Here is a 20,095-nt window from a genome sequence, read left to right as displayed (position 1 = left end):
CAAGATATAAAACCTGAGTACTAGTAAGCCCAATAAAATAAGCGCGAGCCCAGTGTAGCCCAATTCACTAAGTTGCTCTCCTCATCTGACCAGTTCTCTTCTCTTTGCTCGACAAAGCAGCTGATCGACGTTTCTCATTTCTAGGGTTCCAATCAGATATCTGCAACAAAAATGGCTCTGGCTGGTCGCATCAGATCGGGGATCTCCTTCTTCAAAAACATATCCGTATCTGACTCCCTCTCCTCTGCTAGATCATATCCCCGTGGAGGGTCGCTTATCCCTGCGGTAATCGTATTCTTACGAATCGAATCTCAAGTCCAATGTTTTCTTCGGAAATCGATTTTTACAAGATCAGTTGATCCAATCGTTTGATTGGTTTGATAATAGAAGATAATGGAATTATCGTATTTTCGCGTTTACAATGTTCGGCATTCGATGTTTTTGAAGTCCTTAGTTATATATGTTATGGTCCTGAGGTTTTTTAGAGATTCTCATCAATTAATCTCTACTTTTTGTATTATTTCTGCAGTTGAGAGACTATGCAACAACTTCGGCTCAGAAAACCGGCAATGTTAAGGTACTCATCCTTATATGTTCTCAGTTTTTACTGTTCTTGGCAGGATTACTCTTTTTCTTAGTTATTTTTCTATGGTAATGGTGATTGCATCTATATATATATATATATATATATATCACATTATCACAATAGCTTTGATTGTTGGATAGGCATGAACTGAACCGATGGATAGCTTGATTTTATAGTAGTATGCATTAATATCCCCTTGAAATGTATCTGGATTTCTACTAGTTGTGTAGTTACATTCTGTATGCTGTTTCAGGTGCCTGTGGCTTTAGTTGGTGAATCTGGGAATTTTGCTTCGTGGCTATACATTGCAGCTGTGAAGATGAATTCCTTGGAAAAGATCGAGTTGGATCTTTCCGAGATGATTGAGGCAATGAAGACAAGCCCTACTTTTGCACAGTTTACAAAGGATCCCTCTGTCCCCAGAGAGACAAGACTGGCTGCTATTATGGATGTTTGTGATCGAGCAAAGTTTGCGGAACCCACCAAGAACTTCCTCTGTATGTAAATGATAAATTTTGAAATCGCCTTGTTCATGTTTTTGGTTAACCATGTTGTTGTACTGATCAAAACTTGTTGTTTTGCTTTGCTAAAACAGCTTTGTTAGCAGAGAATGGAAAGCTGAAGAACCTAGATGTGATTGTGAAGAAATTCATGCAGCTGACGACCGCACACAGGGGAGACGTCAAAGTTTTGGTTACCACAGTCATGGTAAGCTCTGGTTTTAATACTGTCATCTCTTAAAAAGCCGTAACCAGCATAGTGGATTTAAATGAAATATGTTTTGTACCAACAGCCGCTTCCCCCTGCTGAGGAGAAGGAACTGAAGGAGACACTCCAGGAGATCATCGGAGAAGGGAAGAAAGTAACTGTGGAACAGAAGGTATGTAATGTGATGGCTCATCATTTGCTTGTGATTTTTAAGCCCGGAATCTAAACTTCTGATGTTTTGTTTGGGCAGATTGATCCGAGTATCTATGGTGGGCTAATAGTAGAGTTCCAACAAAAGGTGTTGGACATGTCTATCAGGACAAGGGCACAGCAGATGGAGAGGCTCCTCCGTGAACCTGTTGACCTCAGCAACCTCTGATAAAATCTTCGAGAATTTTCCCCCAAGAAACATGATGTTTTGTGATGGTCTGCCACCAATTGACAAATAAATATGACCTTCCTGGGATACAATATATACCCACTCTTTCGTTTTTGATATTTATCATTTGCGTTTTACAATTGTTGTTTGCTTCGAAATAAGCTTTTCGAGACGTAAAATTTCAATGAGATTTATGATGTTGTCCTAGTCTTGTTGTTTACATTAGATTTGAATAAGATGGGCAATTTGATAACATGAGTCACGAGGCATAAAGGGTGGTCGAGCCACGAAACAAACACAAGCACATTAATGTGCCACGAAGCTGCTTAATTATCGAGCGAAAACACCGTCATTTATACCGTCTGTGGTATAAAACCAAATTGGGTTAAAACAAAATAAAAACAAATAGTAAAACCAAATTGACGTTTTCTCCATCTCTATTTTTGCATCGACCATCTCTAACCTTAGAAATCTGTTCTTGCTAGAGCGAAACCCTAGATTCGGCCATTACCAATTGAGCAGAGATGCTGCGAGTTGCAGGGAGGAGGCTTTTGTCTGTTTCGCAGAGATCTTCCACTGCGTCCTCCTTCGTCCTTTCCCGAGATCATACCCTCTCCGATGGCGGCGACTCCTCTTCCGCCCCCAGATCTGTCCCCTCTGCAGATCTCTCTTCTTTCAATTCTGTCCACCGAAGCCTTTTAAGAGGTCTGCCGATCTACAATCTCTTCTCTCTCGATTGAATTCAATTTTCATTTTCAGGTGTTGATTGAAAGTTTTTTCAAATAATCAACTCCCTTTTCTGGTCTTTTATGAGCCCCGAAACGATTGATATTCCAGTTTTCGTATCTACGCGATGATCCGTGGGAGCAAACGTGTTATCTGTTTTGACTTTCATGAACTCTACGGTTTAATAGTCCATTTCGTTTCATTCTCTTAATGCTTGCAGCTCCTTTCTAGAATAGTTTTGCCTTCTATGATTACGTATTTTCTTCAGAAGGAAATTGATCTTTTGAGTTTATTGATCGGATATGAATTCACTAGCTCTAGGATAATCCTTTGTTTGATGTGAAAAGCTTCCAAATGGTTCTCCTTTATTTGTAAAATCCTTGGGGTGCTTTATCTATAGTGTGTTTCTGGCTTCTTGATTTATAAAGTTTTCATCTTGTGTATCCATGTGTTTCTTCATTATTAGGGGAGATGGATGTTTTAGCTATATACTTGCTTTGGAATATTGCAGATTTTGCAGTTATAAGGCATACTGAGGAACTTTCATTCTGGAATTTAGATATTGTTAACCAAAAGATCTTAGCTTGGGAATTTTGTTTTTCCCGTTGATGTAAATAATTTAATGTTTCATGCAACTTTCAGGTTTCGCTTCTCAAGTCCTCACTCAAGGAAATGAGGTAGGTTTTGGTTCTGAAGTCCCAGCTACAGTCGAAGCTGTCAAAACACCTAACTCAAAGATTGTCTATGATAACCATAACCATGAGCGTTACCCACCTGGTGACCCAAGCAAGCGTGCATTCGCCTATTTTGTCTTGTCCGGTGGGAGGTTTGTTTATGCCTCTGTTATCCGCCTTCTTGTTCTGAAGCTTGTTGTGAGCATGTCCGCAAGTAAAGATGTCCTTGCCCTTGCATCTCTCGAGGTTGACCTCGGGACCATCGAACCAGGAACCACTGTTACAGTGAAGTGGCGTGGAAAGCCCGTCTTCATCAGGAGAAGAACAGAAGATGACATCAAGCTGGCCAATAGTGTGGATGTTGGATCTCTGAGGGATCCACAAGAAGACTCGGTGAGGGTCAAGAATCCGGAATGGTTAGTGGTGGTTGGAGTCTGCACTCATTTGGGGTGCATCCCCTTGCCTAATGCTGGTGACTTTGGAGGTTGGTTCTGCCCGTGTCACGGTTCGCATTACGATATCTCTGGAAGGATCCGAAAAGGTCCTGCACCGTACAACCTGGAAGTACCAACCTACAGCTTCTTGGAAGAGAATAAGTTACTCATTGGTTGATGAATAAATGCACAACAGACAGCGTCTGTGTCTCAAAGATCTTCATATGTTTTTGTTTTTATAATTTCCGGGCTTAAATTTTAGCGTGCGAGTTCGCTGTCCTCACACTTGGGTCTCTCAGCAAGATTGTCTTGTTTTGCTGAATAATACAAACTTGTCATTGTATGACTTAGCATCTGTCTTATCCGGTGAAAAACACTGTCCATAGTTTGTGTTTATTGTTTGAAAAGAATTTTGGATTTTGAATAGTATCACTGTATCAGCTCCCTGCTTGACTCTTAGTCTCAGTTTTATCCTCTCTCCTTTAAAACCTTGAAACGTTGCTTGTGAATCCATTGAGCGAGGTAATTCTAGAGACTAATTCTCTTGAAACTATTGTCGCAACGGAAAAAATTTGCAAAACATTCTCGGTTTGTTCTACCAGTTATCTGCCGTATGTTGGCATTGTCTAAGTACATTTGCTAAAGCACAAACTATATAAGCTCTACACGATCAGGCCAATCTTTCTTCTGAAATTGACCTGATACAGTATTACGATTATACTTCACAGGAAAGTATATCCATCTAATCTAATTATTGGAAAGGGATCTCTCTATATATTGTTCTTTTTATTTATTTAAGTTAGGTAAAAATGAATATCATTTGTCTTGACTAGACCCAGAAAAATAATAAAACCAAAATATATCGCAGTACCAAAAAATCATAACAAAAATCAAACTGAAAAAATAAAAATTAATTTTGGTCAGGATATATAAATGTTTAATAGTAAAAACCAAATTGACCTTTTCTTTTCTCGAAGACTAATTTTAAGGGACTCTCCTTCTCTTTGCATCGGCCGTCCCTAACATTCGGACTCTGTTCTTGCTAGAGCCAAACCCTAGATTCGGCCATTACCATTGAGTGAAGATGCTGCGAGTTGCAGGGAGGAGGCTTTTGTCTGTTTCGCAGAGATCTTCCACTGCGTCCTCCTTCGCTCTCTCGCGAGACCATACGCTCTCCGATGGCGGCGACTCCTCTTCAGCCCCCAGATCCGTCGCCTCTGCAGGTCTTTCATATTTCAATTCTGATCACCGGAGCCTTCTAAGAGGTCTGCCAATTTACAACCCTTTCTCTCTCTGGATCGATTTTCATTTCTCGTGTTGTTTGTAGGTATTATTTATTGAATGATTTTTTTTTAAAAAATCACATTTTTTCCTTATTTGTGCCGGAAATGATTGAGATTCCTAGTATTGTATTTCCGCGTTGATGATACGAGGGAATGAACGTGTTCTCGCTATTGCATCCCGTGAACTAGGATGGTGTTTTAGAGCTCTATATACCATTTCCTGTCATTCTTCTCCTTGCCGAAATGGTGATGCCTTCTATGATCGCGTCTTTTTTTCCAGAAAGAAATGACATTTGAGTTTATTGATCGGATATGATTGACTAGTTCTGGGATAATCCTTTGTTTGATGAGAAAAGCTTCCAAATTACTCTCTTTTGTTTCTAAAACCTTAGGGTTCGTTATCTATAGTTGATTCACGCTTCTTGATTTCTAAAGTTCTCATCTTGTGTATCCATGTATTTCTTCATTATTAGGGAGATGGTAGTTTTCGCTATATACATGATTTGGAGTATTTATAGCACTGAATAGGCATGCTGAGGAACTTTCATTCTGGAATGTATATCTTGTTAACCAAAAGATCTTTGCTTGGGAGTGTTGTTGTGTTTTAAGCAATTTTGTAATATACAGCATCTGATCACTGGATCTGTTTTCTTAATTTTTCCGTTGATTAGAGTGCCTTTAGTTTTTCTGAATTTGATATTATGCTAGAGTATTGTTTTCATGAATCTCTATATTCCTGCATGGATTCCGTTTTTATGTACTTTTGTTTTTCCTTAGAAGTTTTTTCATCAATGGTCACATCTTTATAGCTGTAGCAGATCTTTTGTTTGCGTAAATATTTTTGCTTTAGTAGAATACTTGACCCAAAAAGGTTTGTTTTGATGTGAATATATTAATGATTCATGCTATCTTTCAGGTTTCTCTTCTCAAGTCCTCACTCAAGGAAATGAGGTAGGTTTTGGTTCGGAAGTCCCAGCCACAGTCGAAGCTGTCAAAACACCTAACTCAAAGATTGTCTATGATAACCATAACCATGAGCGTTACCCACCTGGTGACCCCAGCAAGCGTGCATTTGCCTATTTTGTCTTGTCTGGTGGGAGGTTTGTCTATGCCTCTGTTATCCGCCTTCTTGTTCTGAAGCTTGTTGTGAGCATGTCCGCAAGTAAAGATGTTCTTGCCCTTGCATCTCTTGAGGTTGACCTCGGGACCATAGAACCGGGTACTACTGTTACAGTGAAGTGGCGTGGAAAGCCCGTCTTCATCAGGAGAAGAACAGAAGATGACATCAAGCTGGCCAATAGCGTGGATGTTGGATCTCTGAGGGATCCACAAGAAGACTCGGTGAGGGTCAAGAATCCGGAATGGTTAGTGGTGGTTGGAGTCTGCACTCATTTGGGGTGCATCCCTTTGCCTAATGCTGGTGACTATGGAGGTTGGTTCTGCCCGTGTCACGGTTCACACTACGATATTTCTGGAAGGATTCGAAAAGGCCCTGCACCGTACAACCTGGAAGTACCAACCTACAGCTTCTTGGAAGAGAATAAGTTACTCATTGGTTGATTAATAAAAGCACAACAGCCAGAGTTTCTGGTTCTCATTGAACTTCATCTGTTTTTTATTTTAATTAATATTTCGGCAACTTAGAGCAAGATTTGACTTGTTTTTGCTGAATAATAAAAAACTTGTCATATTTATTGAACGTATACTCGAGCTTTGTTTTTCCGACGATGATGAAAGACTCTGTTCATAGTCTCTGTTTATTGTTTATCATGCTTATTTTTCCTATGTATGTGAGAGTTCCGTTGTTATCTCAAGTTTTTTTTTTTTTTTTTTCTCAAGTTTAAAGCCGTCATCACAAATTAAAAGCTTTATATACATATCTCGAAACTACACATAAGAAAACATAGAAAGTAAATGTTAGCTTTGATGGATAATATATATAAAATAAATTATTATACTCACTTTCTTCCAGATCATAAATATCTAAAGTTTAAGAAAGACAAAAAAAAAAAAGTTAGCACCCCTCGCCTACCCTACTCAGGTGTCCTGATTGCACACACAAAAGCCAAAGACCGACCCTTGCAAACTAACAACAGCCATTACAAAATGGTTACAAGACTTAAGCAACCTCTCATGTTTATCATAAGACACCATTAGCTCTATGGATTATCATTATTATTCTATTTACCGGCTTATATCAGACAAAGTGTTTTCTTTATGTTATATGACTAAACTATATTTTGAGACGATATTCTTTTGAAACTTACTGATTTGTAAACTTACTATTATTTCGACATCAAAATTGTATTAGCTAGGCAAAATATATTTTCATCAAGATTGTAAATGTAAGAAAAAATGACATCATTAGGACGTGGAAATGGTCAACTGTTAGCATCTATATCTATCCCGAGCATATCATATTACAAATATATAGAATGATTTATTCGTCGTTTGCGTTCCCGACCTAACTCCACTACCCACCAACCCCATTTTTTTGCCCCTTTTCTTGTTTTTATCCTCTGATCAAACCAAGAACGGATCTTTCATATTTCCCCGACTGAAAATGGCCTCCATTTCCAACCTCGCTAATCTTACACCCGCCACTTGTGTCGACTCCAGATCTTCTTCTTCCTCTTCCTCCGTCTTACCCAGATCCTTCGTCAATCTCCGCAGTTTGAACGCGAAGCTTTCCTCTTCTCAGCTTTCCCTTCGGTATAATCAACAATCGAGACCTTCTCTCTTGTAAGTATATCTATCCATTTAATCTATGCATGTGTTTTTGTCTCTGTATACTCACCAGAAATGATCCTTCTTTTTTTAGCTGAAAACGTTCCTCGAATCTTATGCTGGTTAATTTTATAAACTACTTTAATCCAAAGTAGAAAGTATCAACTTTTTCATATGATGGATTGAGAAAAAAGCAACTTTATGTTCCGTTGTGATTTTGGTGATGGTTGTGTGCTTTGGTTAATTTGCAGTGTGAGGTGTTCAGCCTCTGGTGGAAATGGAAGTGCTGCAAAGAGAACGACTCTTCACGATCTGTATGAGAAAGAAGGTCAGAGTCCTTGGTATGATAATCTATGCCGTCCCGTCACTGATCTTCTCCCGTTTATTGCCCGTGGCGTTCGAGGCGTAACTAGCAACCCTGCGGTAATTTTTCTAAATCCATCTCCGTGTGTTAAGCTTTGCTTTACTCTGTGGTTGTTCATTTTGTCTTTACTCTTTCCCTGTGTAAACCTCTGCAGATCTTCCAGAAAGCCATATCCACTTCAAATTCCTATAATGATCAGTTCAGGTACTCCTGCATATCTTTGTGATGCTTTTTGGCAAGTACATGCTAATAGAACTTTAGTTTTTCTTGTTTTGGTACAAAGTTGGCTCATCTGTTTATAGTATCTCTGACAGAAAAATTGTTTCTTTTTGTTCTATCTTGGATTTTGGATGGGAACTTTATTAGGACACTTGTGGAATCAGGAAAGGATATTGAAAGTGCGTATTGGGAACTTGTGGTGAAGGATATTCAGGATGCGTGCAAACTTTTTGAGCCAATCTATGATCAGACAGAAGGTGCGGATGGCTATGTCTCTGTTGAAGTCTCACCTAGACTTGCTGATGATACCAATGGCACTGTTGAAGCTGCTAAATTTCTTCACAAGGTTGTGAACCGCCGTAACGTCTACATTAAGATTCCTGCTACTGCTCCATGCATTCCTTCCATCAGGGATGTCATTGCATCTGGAATAAGTGTCAATGTCACGGTACGTTTTCCTAAAGTTTATCCATTGTTAGATAGTTTGAAGAAATTCGAATGAATTCGGTTGTTTTGATGCACTTTTTGTATAGTGTTTCTCATATGGTCTTATTATGATATATATCCTTGTTGTGTTCTGTTTCAGCTTATCTTCTCCATCGCGAGATATGAAGCAGTGATCGATGCATACTTGGATGGCCTGGAGGCATCTGGACTTGATGACCTGTCAAGAGTTACCAGTGTTGCTTCCTTCTTTGTCAGTCGTGTGGATACTCTTATGGACAAGATGCTTGAGCAAATTGGTACCCCAGAAGCCCTAGACCTCCGTGGCAAGGTAAAAAGCTCGGTGAAAATCTTACACCGCCACTATATGAATCGAGTATGAGCTTATAACAAAAAGATAATGTTACTCTTGCAGGCAGCTGTGGCTCAAGCTGCATTAGCATACAAGCTGTACCAGAAGAAATTCTCAGGCCCAAGATGGGAAGCTCTGGTGAAGAAAGGAGCCAAGAAGCAGAGGCTTCTCTGGGCGTCGACAAGTGTTAAGAACCCAGCTTATTCCGACACCTTATATGTCGCTCCACTCATCGGACCTGACACTGTGAGTCATCTTTTTGTTTGCAGTCTTATGTTTCACTGCCTCGATACAAAATAGGATTTGAAGCGTTTATGTTTTTTGTTGTGCGGGTTTAGGTGTCAACCATGCCGGATCAAGCACTGGAAGCATTCGTAGATCATGGAATCGTGAAGAGGACAATAGATGCGAACGTGTCGGAAGCGGAAGGGATATACAGCGCTCTAGAGAAGATGGGAATAGACTGGAACAAGGTAGGAGAGCAGTTGGAAGAAGAAGGAGTAGATTCGTTCAAGAAGAGTTTCGAGTCTCTGCTTGGTACTCTGCAAGACAAGGCCAACTCTCTCAAACTAACCAGCCATTGAGGATACCGGTTTTGAGTTTGGTTCATCATCATTTTGTTCTTTTGGTCGTAGTAAAAATAAAGGAAGAAGCTTTTGGCTTTCTTCTCCAACGCTTCCCACTATGCTTTCTTAGTTGTTGTATGGCTTTTGCTTGATCGATGTTCACAATATGGATGGGCTCTTATCTTATCTTAATTTGTTCTTGCATGATGTTTCGAAAGGAGGTTATTTACTTTTTACAGCACTCGCAATTTACGTTTTTTTTTTAATATTTATTCATTTATCTTCTTATTTACCCTTCTCCTGCCGAAAGAAAAGAAAAATTAATTACCGTACTTACCTAACTAACCCAAAATTCAAATACTGAAAAGGTCATCTAAATTTCATGAACAATGTAATAATTTTACATCAAATTATTTTGGGAATATAGTGAGAAGAGGCCTAGAAACCTCTACAAGAAGAAACTGAGGCTTCTTTATCATCTCTCAACTCTCTCTATTCTTCAACGTATCAAAAATTCGGTTTTTCAGTATTACTGTAAAATGGCGTCGATTTCAGCCTTGGGTTACCTCCCTTCGTCTCCGTCTCAGCCCACAGCGCTCACCGGAGCTTACTCCACCACCGTACGATGCTACACCATCTCTCTGTTTCTTATACTTCTTCTTCCTCTGCTCACTGAAATCTCTAAATTCTCATTTCGATTCTCAGAGATGCCGGACGACTGTGGCTGCTCGATTTACCAACCAAATAGATGAAGTCTCTCCTCTTCGCTCTTCTGGTTGGTTTCTGCAAGTTTTGATTTTCCTTTTTCTATAAATTCTATTGCCTCATTAGTGAATTGATGAGTATAATTTGTTTTGGAAACAGGCGGGAATTGTGGGTGTGTTGTTATTTCTGGAGAGTTTGATCGCAGGAAATTGATGGTTTCTTCTGTTGGTTTGTTGACTGGAGCCTTATCATACGATGCTAAAGATGGAGGAGCGGTTGCAGCTGCTTCCCAGTTCGCTGACAGTAAGAATTACAATTTCATTTTCTGAGGGCAGAGAAATCTTTCTTTAGGTTACATTTTGAAGATATTCTCTTACGAATTCGATTAAGTAGTTCCTTTGTACATTTTGGAACAGACCCATCTCTCTGTTTCATCTTACTTTGTTCTCTGTCAGGAGTTTGGTTGTTAGAGAGATATGTTTTTGAGGGTGAAATGGATTTATCCGTGAACTTTCTCTTTGGTTGGTTAACATTCTTTTAGCTCTCTGCATATCCACATTCTTCTCCTTACGTGTGCAGTGCCAGCGATTAGAGGGAAAGATTACGGCAAAACAAAAATGAAGTATCCAGATTATGTAGAAACTCCATCTGGTCTCCAGTATAAGGTCACCCCTTATTATTGCCATATCTTACAACTTGTATAGTTTATTGGGTTTAGAATGTGCGGTGATCTGTTCATCTCTTTAACTTGGCGATTTGATATGAGTGCAGGATTTGCGAGTTGGAACTGGACCTATACCGAAGAAGGGAGAAAAAGTTGTGGTAAGGCAAATTCTGCATATCTATGGTTTATATCCTTGTGCTCAAGTTTAACTTGAAGTTTTCAATAAGAGAATTTGGTGTTCACATATATATAATGTTTCAAAGACCATAAGCTGTTAGTATAAAGGGAAAAATTGACCTGTGTATGTCAGGTTGACTGGGACGGTTACACAATAGGTTACTACGGCCGCATATTTGAAGCACGTAATAAAACAAAAGGGGGTTCTTTTGAGGTAGGACCACGTTTCGGTTCTTGTTGGTTTCATTAGCAACAATGATTCAGTTCTTGATCTGTATGTTCTTTTTGTGAATTCTGTAGGGGGACGATAAGGCATATTTCAAATTTACCTTGGGATCCCATGAGGTTGGTGCTATTCTAAGTTCTTCTAGTTGCTATATGTTGGTTTCACCGGTTTAAAACATGGACTCTATTGCTAAGGGTATAAATGCTGAATGGCTTTGGTGTTCCAGGTGATACCTGCTTTCGAGGAGGCTGTCTCTGGGATGGCTCTTGGTGGTGTCAGAAGGTTCGATATCTTTTCTAGTATCACTCACTCTACACATCCTCCATATCTTTTTTCTTCATTGGGAACTTCATTTAGTAAAATAGAAACTTACATCCTTGGATCTTGTGTCTCTTTCATAACCATATGGTATTGCAGGTTGGTTGTACCGCCAGAACTAGGATACCCGGAAAATGACTACAACAAGAGTGCGCCGAGGCCGTCAACTTTCTCTGTGAGCCTTCACTTAGTGTTATCTGTATATTGTATGGAAAAGATGTAATCTTCAATTTTTTTGTGTTTTATGTTGCGCGCAGGGACAACGTGCATTGGATTTTGTGTTGAAGAACCAAGGACTCATAGACAAGACACTTCTCTTTGATGTTGAACTCCTCAAAATTGTACCCAACTGATATAGCAGTCACAGTCTACTACACCCACAGTATATATATTTATGATGTGTATACTTCAACAGTACAATTGTGTAAAGTGAGCTCAGTTTATATGATTATATGATTATATCACGACTCACAAGTCTTTACTGCCTTTAAGGACCTGTACTCTCGTGGTAGCATTCTCTTGGAACAGCTCGCGTGACCTAGTAGTGATGTTAAAATAGGTCAAAAGTCTGCCAGTTCTTGATAAGGGCATTTCCGTCAAAACTCTTTTGCTAAGCTAAAACAGGATCCAAAAGAGACAGAGTCTACCTAATTTCCTTTTGTATAGTAAAGTTAATAACCTTTTCATAGGGTTTTCTATAATATCCCCTAGTGAGATTAATTATATACTTCATAGTTTTTCTCGAAATAATTGAATATGAACACAAACCAGTGTTAGCTTCTGTTGTTTGACTTTACTAGATAGCCAATGTCTCTGTTCAATGTCAGAGTCGTCATTAATGGAGACTAGAACAAAAAAACAAAACAAGATGCAGTGAGGCCTTGTTGTAACAAGCCCTTCAGCGAAATTTATGTCTTCCAAGTTCCAAACAGAGCAAATGGTTTTAAATTAACATCTACTACTATATATGTATATATCAAGAAATGATTCTCCTCTCTTGAACGTTTAAACTGTGAACAGTATGTATATATATGGGACTCCACGTGCAATTAATGCAAGTCTTTATCTACTCTTCTGTTACCACTTACCAGCTAGCTCTGCCTATTTAATTCCATCTTTCAATTTTAAGCTACTGCATTTATACATTTCTCTAACCAATCCCCAAACATCATTTTCTTCCTACGGCTTTTGTTTTGGTTGGATCAATTACATTATTTCTCTTCTATTATATTGTGTTAAGAAGCTCTCTTGCTTTTATTTCGTCACTGTGAAAAAGATTCCAAGTTTCCATGGTTTTATGAGAAAAGATATCGAATATGGGTGTATCAGAGATTAAATCCCCGGGGAGTGTTCCCGAGACACCGGGAGGTTGTTCAAGCTCGTCTGTGCACAGGAAGCAGTTGAGTGTGTTCTTCATAGAGTCAGATAACAGACGTCTTGCTCTTGGCCGTGGCTATACCGGAGGAACCACTCCGGTTAACATCCATGGCAAACCCATCGCCAATCTTTCCAAAACCGGTGGTTGGATCGCAGCTCTCTTCATTTTCGGTAACTTTTTGTTTTTGTTATGTTTCTTACACTGAATTGGAATATAGTTCCACTTTTCAGCTAACTTTTGGTTTTGGTTGCAATCACTAGGAAATGAAATGGCAGAGAGAATGGCGTATTTCGGACTATCTGTGAACATGGTGGCGTTCATGTTTTACGTGATGCATAGGCCTTTCGAGAGTTCGTCAAATGCAGTCAACAACTTCCTTGGCATCTCTCAGGCCTCCTCTGTTCTTGGAGGATTCTTAGCCGATGCATACTTGGGTCGATACTGGACCATTGCCATCTTCACTACCATGTATCTTGTGGTAAGTATTTTGACTAAAAGACGGTCCTGAGAATGGTATGGATAAGGAATCTAATTATTGGTTTTAATTTTCTGGTGTGAGAAGGGGTTGATAGGAATAACACTGGGGGCAAGTTTGAAGATGTTTGTACCAGACCAGAGCAACTGTGACCAGTTATCATTGCTCTTAGGAAGTTGCCAACCAGCCAAATCTTGGCAAATGCTTTATCTCTACACAGTTCTCTACATAACCGGATTCGGAGCAGCTGGTATAAGGCCATGTGTTTCCTCATTTGGTGCTGATCAGTTTGATGAGAAGAGCAAAGACTATAAGACACATTTAGACCGTTTCTTCAACTTCTTCTATCTATCCGTCACTCTAGGCGCAATCATTGCCTTCACTTTGGTGGTGTATGTTCAAATGGAACATGGTTGGGGTATGGCCTTTGGCACATTGGCCATAGCTATGGCCATTTCTAATGCTTTGTTCTTTGCTGGCACACCGCTTTATCGCCATAGGTTGCCTGGTGGTAGTCCCTTGACAAGGGTTGCTCAGGTATTAGTTGCTGCTTTCCGCAAACGAAATGCAGCTTTTACAAGCAGCGAGTTCATCGGTCTCTACGAGGTTCCTGGCTCCAAGTCTGCTATTAATGGCAGTCGTAAAATCGCTCATTCCAATGACTTCATGTAAGTCTTCTTCTTCTTGACTGAAACACTCCTTACCAACAAGGTCTCTCACTCACACCTTTGATGGATTTTGTCTGGCGCAGATGGCTAGACAAGGCGGCGCTTCAGTTGAAAGAAGATGGAATGGAGCCATCTCCATGGAAGCTATGCACAGTAACACAAGTGGAGGAAGTGAAGATTCTGATAAGACTGATTCCAATCCCAGCATGCACTGTAATGTTGAGTCTGGTCCTCACAGAGTATCTAACACTCTCAGTGCAACAAGCTTACACACTGAATACACACATTCAACACCTCAAGCTTCCAGTGACATGCATGCCCGTCTTCCCAGGACTCAGCATTTTTCTCATTCTCTCCCTTTACTACTCTGTCTTCGTCCCTATCACCAGACGAATCACTGGCAATCCCCATGGTGCTTCCCAGCTTCAAAGGGTATTTATCACTCAAGAGTTTGACTATTTTCTTTTTATGTCCTATCTATCTCTAATCATCATTCATTACTTGCAAATTGGTTGTTATACAGGTGGGCATAGGGCTAGCAGTTTCAATCATATCAGTAGCTTGGGCTGGACTATTTGAGAACTACAGGAGACATTACGCGATAGAGCATGGTTTTCAGTTCAACTTCTTGAGCCAGATGCCTGATCTAACAGCATACTGGTTATTAATCCAGTACTGTCTCATCGGAATTGCAGAGGTTTTCTGCATCGTAGGACTATTGGAGTTCCTTTACGAGGAAGCACCTGATGCCATGAAGAGTATTGGCTCGGCTTACGCTGCTCTAGCAGGAGGGTTAGGGTGTTTTGCTGCCACCATTTTAAACAACATCGTCAAGGCTGCGACTAGGAACTCAGATGGGAACTCGTGGCTGTCTCAGAACATAAACACGGGGAGATTCGACTGTTTGTACTGGTTGCTTACGCTTCTTAGCCTTTTGAATTTCTGTGTTTTCCTTTGGTCAGCTCATAGGTACAAGTACAGGGATGTTGAATCTGAGGAAGACAAGAGTAGAGCATCTCTTTAATCAAAGACACCAATCATGTGTTCTGTTCTGCCTATATTACTATTTTTGGAAATCAACAGCAATTGTATCTTCCTATTTTGTTTTCCTATAGCCAATGCTTCATATTGAACAATCTGGTGAACCGGTTTGGTTAGGTATGCTTCACTATTAATACACAAAACTTTTAAAATGAACGGGCTAATAAGATCTGTTTGCTTGTAACTTGTAAGAAGACCATTAAGTAATTCCTGAAAACGTATCTTTGCAATTTCCAACACATCAACTGAGAAACTAAAGGCAAAAAAAAGGTCTGGAAAAATGAAAACATTGTTTCACCAATTCTGTTACACAACAAAAAGGCCCGAAACATACTAATCCTATGACTGTCTAAATATACCTCAGCCCTTTCATATATTGCTGCCTAGATATCACATATTGGGCTGCAGAGTAAACAATCCCTAAAACCCCCAGAAGCCGGACCTGAAACACGTCGGTTATGACCACGGCTGCAAAGCTAAGTGGCACGGTCAGCATCGGCGATGCGCCTGAGTGTTTACTGGTGTAAGTCCACACGTATCTGTTGAATATAATGTGACCTGGTGCTGTGAGTATAAGAAGAGCGAGGTTCTTCACTGCAAAGAACCATTCACGCCCTCCAATCTCTACTCCCCAACCTGCGTTTCCACCGAACCAAACTTCTTCCCATATAGTGTACAGAGAGGATAGCGCCAAGTACGTTGATATGGCTAGTGTAACCGGGAAGTATCTCTGTTTGTCGCCGAACCCGGATAAGAGATCAGAGTCTTGGTTCAAGAGAAGTAGAATAGGAGCCAGGAAGAAGATCGCTTGGCTTGAGCCGCCGGAGATGTGGATGTTGATGATTAGGCATATGGCAAAGCACATGCTGGTAGCAACATTACCAACCGCTGGCAGCCAGGCTGCTCCATCTTCTGACATTTTCTCTATTGCAAAGCTTTGGATCGAGGTGGCTCGACGTTGCTGCATCAACCTCATTCGTGTCGGGAACATCCCCCTTGCGCCGCCATGGGTTTTTGACTGACCACTCCTCTCAGAGAATTTCTCACGCAAAAGCGAAGTGAGCTCAAACTTAATCAGCAGAGCTATAAGCATAAATATCGCCGCATAGAGACCTAGAAGAGATGTTCTTGCACCTTCAATGGCCAACATGGTTGTGACTTTCTTATCCTCCTCCCTTGCGTCCCAACCCCAGGCAACATTATCGCTGGGATCGTTTTTAATCCTGACCTGCCCTTCTAACAGATATGTCACTGGAAACAGAGCCACGAGAAGTGCAAACACCCAGGGAAGCAGTTTTGTGCTTGAGGCTGATGGAAAATGGGTGAAGATAACAAAAACTGAGGCACACACCATTGTTATAACGATCAGGGCGTGTAGAACAGCAGCTTGTAGAAAAAACTCTGCAGATATGTAAACACCGAGAGCTAAACCCATCGCTACGGAGTAAAATGCTCTCAGTTCTACTACGTATTTGATTGGGATAAGAGATGTGGCAGCAGCAAGAACCAACAGGAGTGCCACGATTAGTAACCAAGAGGGCCAAGTCGGTTTGGATGCCATGAATCCGTAGATGGAGATGTCATCAGCTGACTGACGGGCGGCCTTGATCATGTCTGAATGGTAACTCCATGTCATAGGCATCGGTGGCTGCATCAGAATAAACATGCATCCAGTTGCCACTACCAATACCAAGCTTCTCTTAGCCGACTGAAAAATTAAGACAATTCTCCTGGTCAGTAATAAGCAACAACTAAAACATCTCATTTTTTAGTCTAAAAATAAAGACCTTAGTTCAAGCATGACAACAACTAGATACAGTCTTGCTACACCATGGAGTTTAAGTGGAGGATTATAAGACGAATACTTTCAAGAATAATAATAATAATATTCTTTTTGTCATGCTTTAATTTAGCTCCATAATGTAGACTCTCATAGTAATCGATGAACTCACTAATGACCTCATAGGAACCAAGAACTAGAGGCGAGCTAAAGAAATGTTGCACACTTTAGGTCCACCTAAGAACATTGTCGGAGAACTCTTTCCTAGGAAGCAACAATAGATGGCTTAACTCACAAATGGAAGATCCGTTCCCTATCTAGATAATCAGACACAGAAATACATCAAACGAAACATAAGCAAAATGTATAACAGACATACCATGACATGGGAAAAGTGGAGGGCAACAATTGGTATACAGGCCAGACCAATTAACACGATGCAAAAACCAAGAAGCAAGCCATCAGATGGAGGTCTTCCATTCCACCACTGTAGAGCATCAAATATTGTTTCCCGGCAAAACCAAACAGATACAGCTACCACTACGGCATGAGCATAACCTTGCCATGGTTTCATTTTAGAGGCTGATTTCGACTTCTCCCTGCACATTACACCAATGGAGTAAATAGAATCAATGTTACATTTCAAGTTGAAACGATGCTTGTAAAAGTTAAAATGCCTACTACATACTTGTATAGCAGCAAGGGAGGGGAAACAGCCAGCAATAGAGCTGTAGACACCCATACAATTGATTTTGACGACAGGAAGAGCATAGCCAACTTTGCTGAATACAGACAGGTCAAGATCCAAACTGCCTTTTGTCCAATTCGGTTATCAGCAAATAGTCTTCGCACTACAGCCAATCCTACTAGTGTCGTCAAGATAACCATGTAGCTAGGGTACATCACATCGTCTTCCATTCCATAATAGTATATGCTTGAGTAATTGAAAAAGCGGTCCTCAATGTAACACAGCAATAATGCGTGGGCCACCATACCAACTTCAGTCAGAAAGTGGAATTTTGATGGGAGAAGAACAAGGCCAGGGATGACCATGGCTATGATGATGTTAGCCACTATAAGCTTACAGAATGATTTGAGGAACATACCGGCTAACCATAAGTTTAAATCCCAGTAATTATGCATTACGAACCATATAACCATCAAGCTTCCAAGAGCAACAAATGCAAAGTAAGAGGGCACACTTTTCTTAGTAAAAAACCGAGCAAAATAAAGCCCAGCGACTGCAGGAAGCGGAGTAAACTGCAAGATAAACAGACAATGTGAAGATGTCAGCTGTCACAACTTTCTTTATCTAAGAAATAATGTGCGGATTAGTCTATATGTCATACATAGTTAGATCACAACTTATAGGACCATGTAACATTTCAAACTTTAAACAAATATATACTAAGGTCTAAAGATTTTGTAAACATTATCGCTATACAAAGTTGGAACGACAGCCTTTAAAAGCTTATACAGTCACAAATACAAGAAAAAACAACAACTTCTCCATTCCTACGACCAGCTATTAAATAACATACGCCTCTGGTAGCTAGCAATATGCTAGCCCAAAGAAATGAGATCCATGGGATACCTACTCGTCTAAGTGCAATCCAAATTTGATAAAAGCTCACGGATATAGTTATCAATTACAATAGAAGTAGGAGCTGTGCAATTGGAAGTAAAATACTTACCAGAAGTGGAAATCCTACAACGATAGCTCCCGCAGAACTCACAATCACAGCCAAAGCTGTGAAAAAGGCTGAGCTAAGAGCACCCGAGATCATTCCAAGAACAGAAGCACCAGCGCCAGCAGCACCGCCAAGCATTGTTGTTGTAACCAGGAGGTAGTTCAATGGAGGGGGCACTTGAATGTATTTCCCAAAGGAACGGAAAACAACTCTAATCTCCAAACAGATGACAATAATGACCATGGCAATGGCCCCATTTACAATCCGAATGCTCTGAAGCTGATGGGAATCCTTGGTAACCCACCATAGACCACCTCTTGTCGAGGCGTAGAGCTGGAACAGGAAAGGGATAAAGAACAGGAGTAGCAAATCGGAAACTGAAGCAGCTGATGAGAATATCACAGAGTAATGTGAAGCCACATGAAAGAGAAGCGGCATGAACATCAAATTCAGTGAAAGGAAACAGCTCTCGAGCGGTCCAAGGATAAAGTTATCATCAGGGACCTCTCCTCCATGGTATTTAGCTTCCTGCTTGGTCTTGAATGAAGAAATCCTAGGAATACCAAAAACCCAGTAGAAGACGCAGGCGAACACGAGAAAATAGTAAGAAGAGTTGTTCATCCCGACGGCGGAAATGGTAGCCCATGCGAACAACGAAGAGGCAGTGAAGGGGACACAGGCGAATAAGAGGCGCTCGAGAGCGACAACAATGGAAGGATTTTCCAGCTGAAGCCACTTGAACTGGAGCGACGTCCAGCATCCGATGAGGAAAGTGGTCTCGGCGCAGAGAAACGCAGCGAGCAAGCCGAGAGGGACGGAATTGAAGGATGAAAGGAGAGAAGAGGAGAAGAAGAAGGAGATCTGAGCTGCGATCAGCGACATCCATATTCCCAGGAAGGCACCGAATTTAACGTTGAGAGAATCGACGATGTAGGAAATGAGGAGGCCGATGGTGAGAGTAGCAACAACCGGAGCGCCGCCGAGGTCGAGGAGGAAAGCGGCGCAGGGGACAAGAGCAATGGCGATCCGTCCGTTGTAGGCGAAGGAAGAGGGAGAGAATCGAGAGTTGCTGGATCTCGAAGTAGCACTAGTTCGATCGATGAAGTTTCTGGATGAGCCAGGGCTCATGTGAGGTGAGTAAGAGGGAGAAGACAAAGTTGGTTCACCGGAGGAAGAGGAAATATGCGGCCGGAACAGCCGCGGCTGTAGCTCCGGTGGCATCATCGTCGCCGGAACTTCCTTGGAATACAGATTGATGATGGCGAATATCTCCGTTTACTGATGAGCAAAGGATCTGTGGGGATGATTTCGCGGAAACGGTGACGTGTCCGGAAGAGCAGCAGCCCTTGGATCTTACAAGTGGGGCCCTCCATATCTTCTTGCTTTCGTAGGTCCGCATCCATAGAATAGTTGCTCAAGCTAAGCGAGAAACGCTGTCGTTTTCGTCATATGAGATGCAACAAGTCAACTCACGACGACTATTCGCTTTTTTTCATGTCCAAACATATTT

At 40.9% G+C, this 20,095-nt stretch overlaps 7 protein-coding genes across 7 annotated transcripts; 6 read left to right on the top strand and 1 right to left on the bottom strand.

The window, feature by feature from the left end:
* Positions 1-51: 51 nt before the first annotated feature.
* On the top strand, positions 52-1,880 carry LOC18018745 (ATP synthase subunit O, mitochondrial). Its single transcript, XM_006399773.2, has 6 exons — positions 52-285; positions 530-577; positions 840-1,083; positions 1,182-1,294; positions 1,380-1,466; positions 1,545-1,880. Exons 1-6 carry the CDS (start codon positions 172-174, stop codon positions 1,671-1,673), a joined length of 735 nt encoding a protein of 244 aa, XP_006399836.1. The 5' UTR covers positions 52-171; the 3' UTR covers positions 1,674-1,880.
* A 168-nt stretch (positions 1,881-2,048) lies between these two features.
* Positions 2,049-3,951, top strand: LOC18018744 (cytochrome b-c1 complex subunit Rieske-2, mitochondrial). Its single transcript, XM_006399772.2, has 2 exons — positions 2,049-2,378; positions 3,042-3,951. The coding sequence occupies exons 1-2, from the start codon at positions 2,198-2,200 to the stop codon at positions 3,683-3,685; spliced, it is 825 nt and encodes a 274-aa protein (XP_006399835.1). The 5' UTR covers positions 2,049-2,197; the 3' UTR covers positions 3,686-3,951.
* A 513-nt stretch (positions 3,952-4,464) lies between these two features.
* On the top strand, positions 4,465-6,575 carry LOC18018743 (cytochrome b-c1 complex subunit Rieske-2, mitochondrial). Its single transcript, XM_006399771.2, has 2 exons — positions 4,465-4,772; positions 5,707-6,575. Exons 1-2 carry the CDS (start codon positions 4,592-4,594, stop codon positions 6,348-6,350), a joined length of 825 nt encoding a protein of 274 aa, XP_006399834.1. The 5' UTR covers positions 4,465-4,591; the 3' UTR covers positions 6,351-6,575.
* A 656-nt stretch (positions 6,576-7,231) lies between these two features.
* Positions 7,232-9,698, top strand: LOC18018742 (transaldolase). Its single transcript, XM_006399770.2, has 7 exons — positions 7,232-7,532; positions 7,769-7,940; positions 8,036-8,085; positions 8,248-8,548; positions 8,687-8,875; positions 8,960-9,142; positions 9,235-9,698. Exons 1-7 carry the CDS (start codon positions 7,354-7,356, stop codon positions 9,478-9,480), a joined length of 1,320 nt encoding a protein of 439 aa, XP_006399833.1. The 5' UTR covers positions 7,232-7,353; the 3' UTR covers positions 9,481-9,698.
* Positions 9,699-9,918: 220 nt separating this feature from the next.
* Positions 9,919-12,016, top strand: LOC18018741 (peptidyl-prolyl cis-trans isomerase FKBP19, chloroplastic). The gene is made up of 10 exons (XM_006399769.2): positions 9,919-10,082; positions 10,168-10,237; positions 10,327-10,470; positions 10,747-10,832; positions 10,939-10,989; positions 11,142-11,222; positions 11,309-11,353; positions 11,461-11,516; positions 11,652-11,727; positions 11,810-12,016. Exons 1-10 carry the CDS (start codon positions 10,002-10,004, stop codon positions 11,903-11,905), a joined length of 786 nt encoding a protein of 261 aa, XP_006399832.2. The 5' UTR covers positions 9,919-10,001; the 3' UTR covers positions 11,906-12,016.
* Positions 12,017-12,758: 742 nt separating this feature from the next.
* Positions 12,759-15,293, top strand: LOC18018740 (protein NRT1/ PTR FAMILY 6.1). The gene is made up of 5 exons (XM_006399768.2): positions 12,759-13,100; positions 13,191-13,408; positions 13,493-14,073; positions 14,157-14,505; positions 14,597-15,293. The coding sequence occupies exons 1-5, from the start codon at positions 12,869-12,871 to the stop codon at positions 15,095-15,097; spliced, it is 1,881 nt and encodes a 626-aa protein (XP_006399831.1). The 5' UTR covers positions 12,759-12,868; the 3' UTR covers positions 15,098-15,293.
* A 97-nt stretch (positions 15,294-15,390) lies between these two features.
* LOC18018739 lies at positions 15,391-19,809 on the bottom strand. The gene is made up of 4 exons (XM_006399767.2): positions 18,589-19,809; positions 17,583-18,154; positions 17,274-17,493; positions 15,391-16,822 (listed from the first exon to the last, which is right to left on the bottom strand). The coding sequence occupies exons 1-4, from the start codon at positions 19,807-19,809 to the stop codon at positions 15,464-15,466; spliced, it is 3,372 nt and encodes a 1,123-aa protein (XP_006399830.1). The 3' UTR covers positions 15,391-15,463.
* Positions 19,810-20,095: the final 286 nt, after the last annotated feature.

Source organism: Eutrema salsugineum, unplaced genomic scaffold (genome assembly GCF_000478725.1).
Source record: "Eutrema salsugineum unplaced genomic scaffold, Eutsalg1_0 scaffold_2, whole genome shotgun sequence".
In the NCBI taxonomy this organism is placed as follows: Eukaryota; Viridiplantae; Streptophyta; class Magnoliopsida; order Brassicales; family Brassicaceae; genus Eutrema; species Eutrema salsugineum.
Note: the sequence above shows the minus strand (reverse complement) of the source record. Positions and strands in the feature narration are given on the sequence as shown.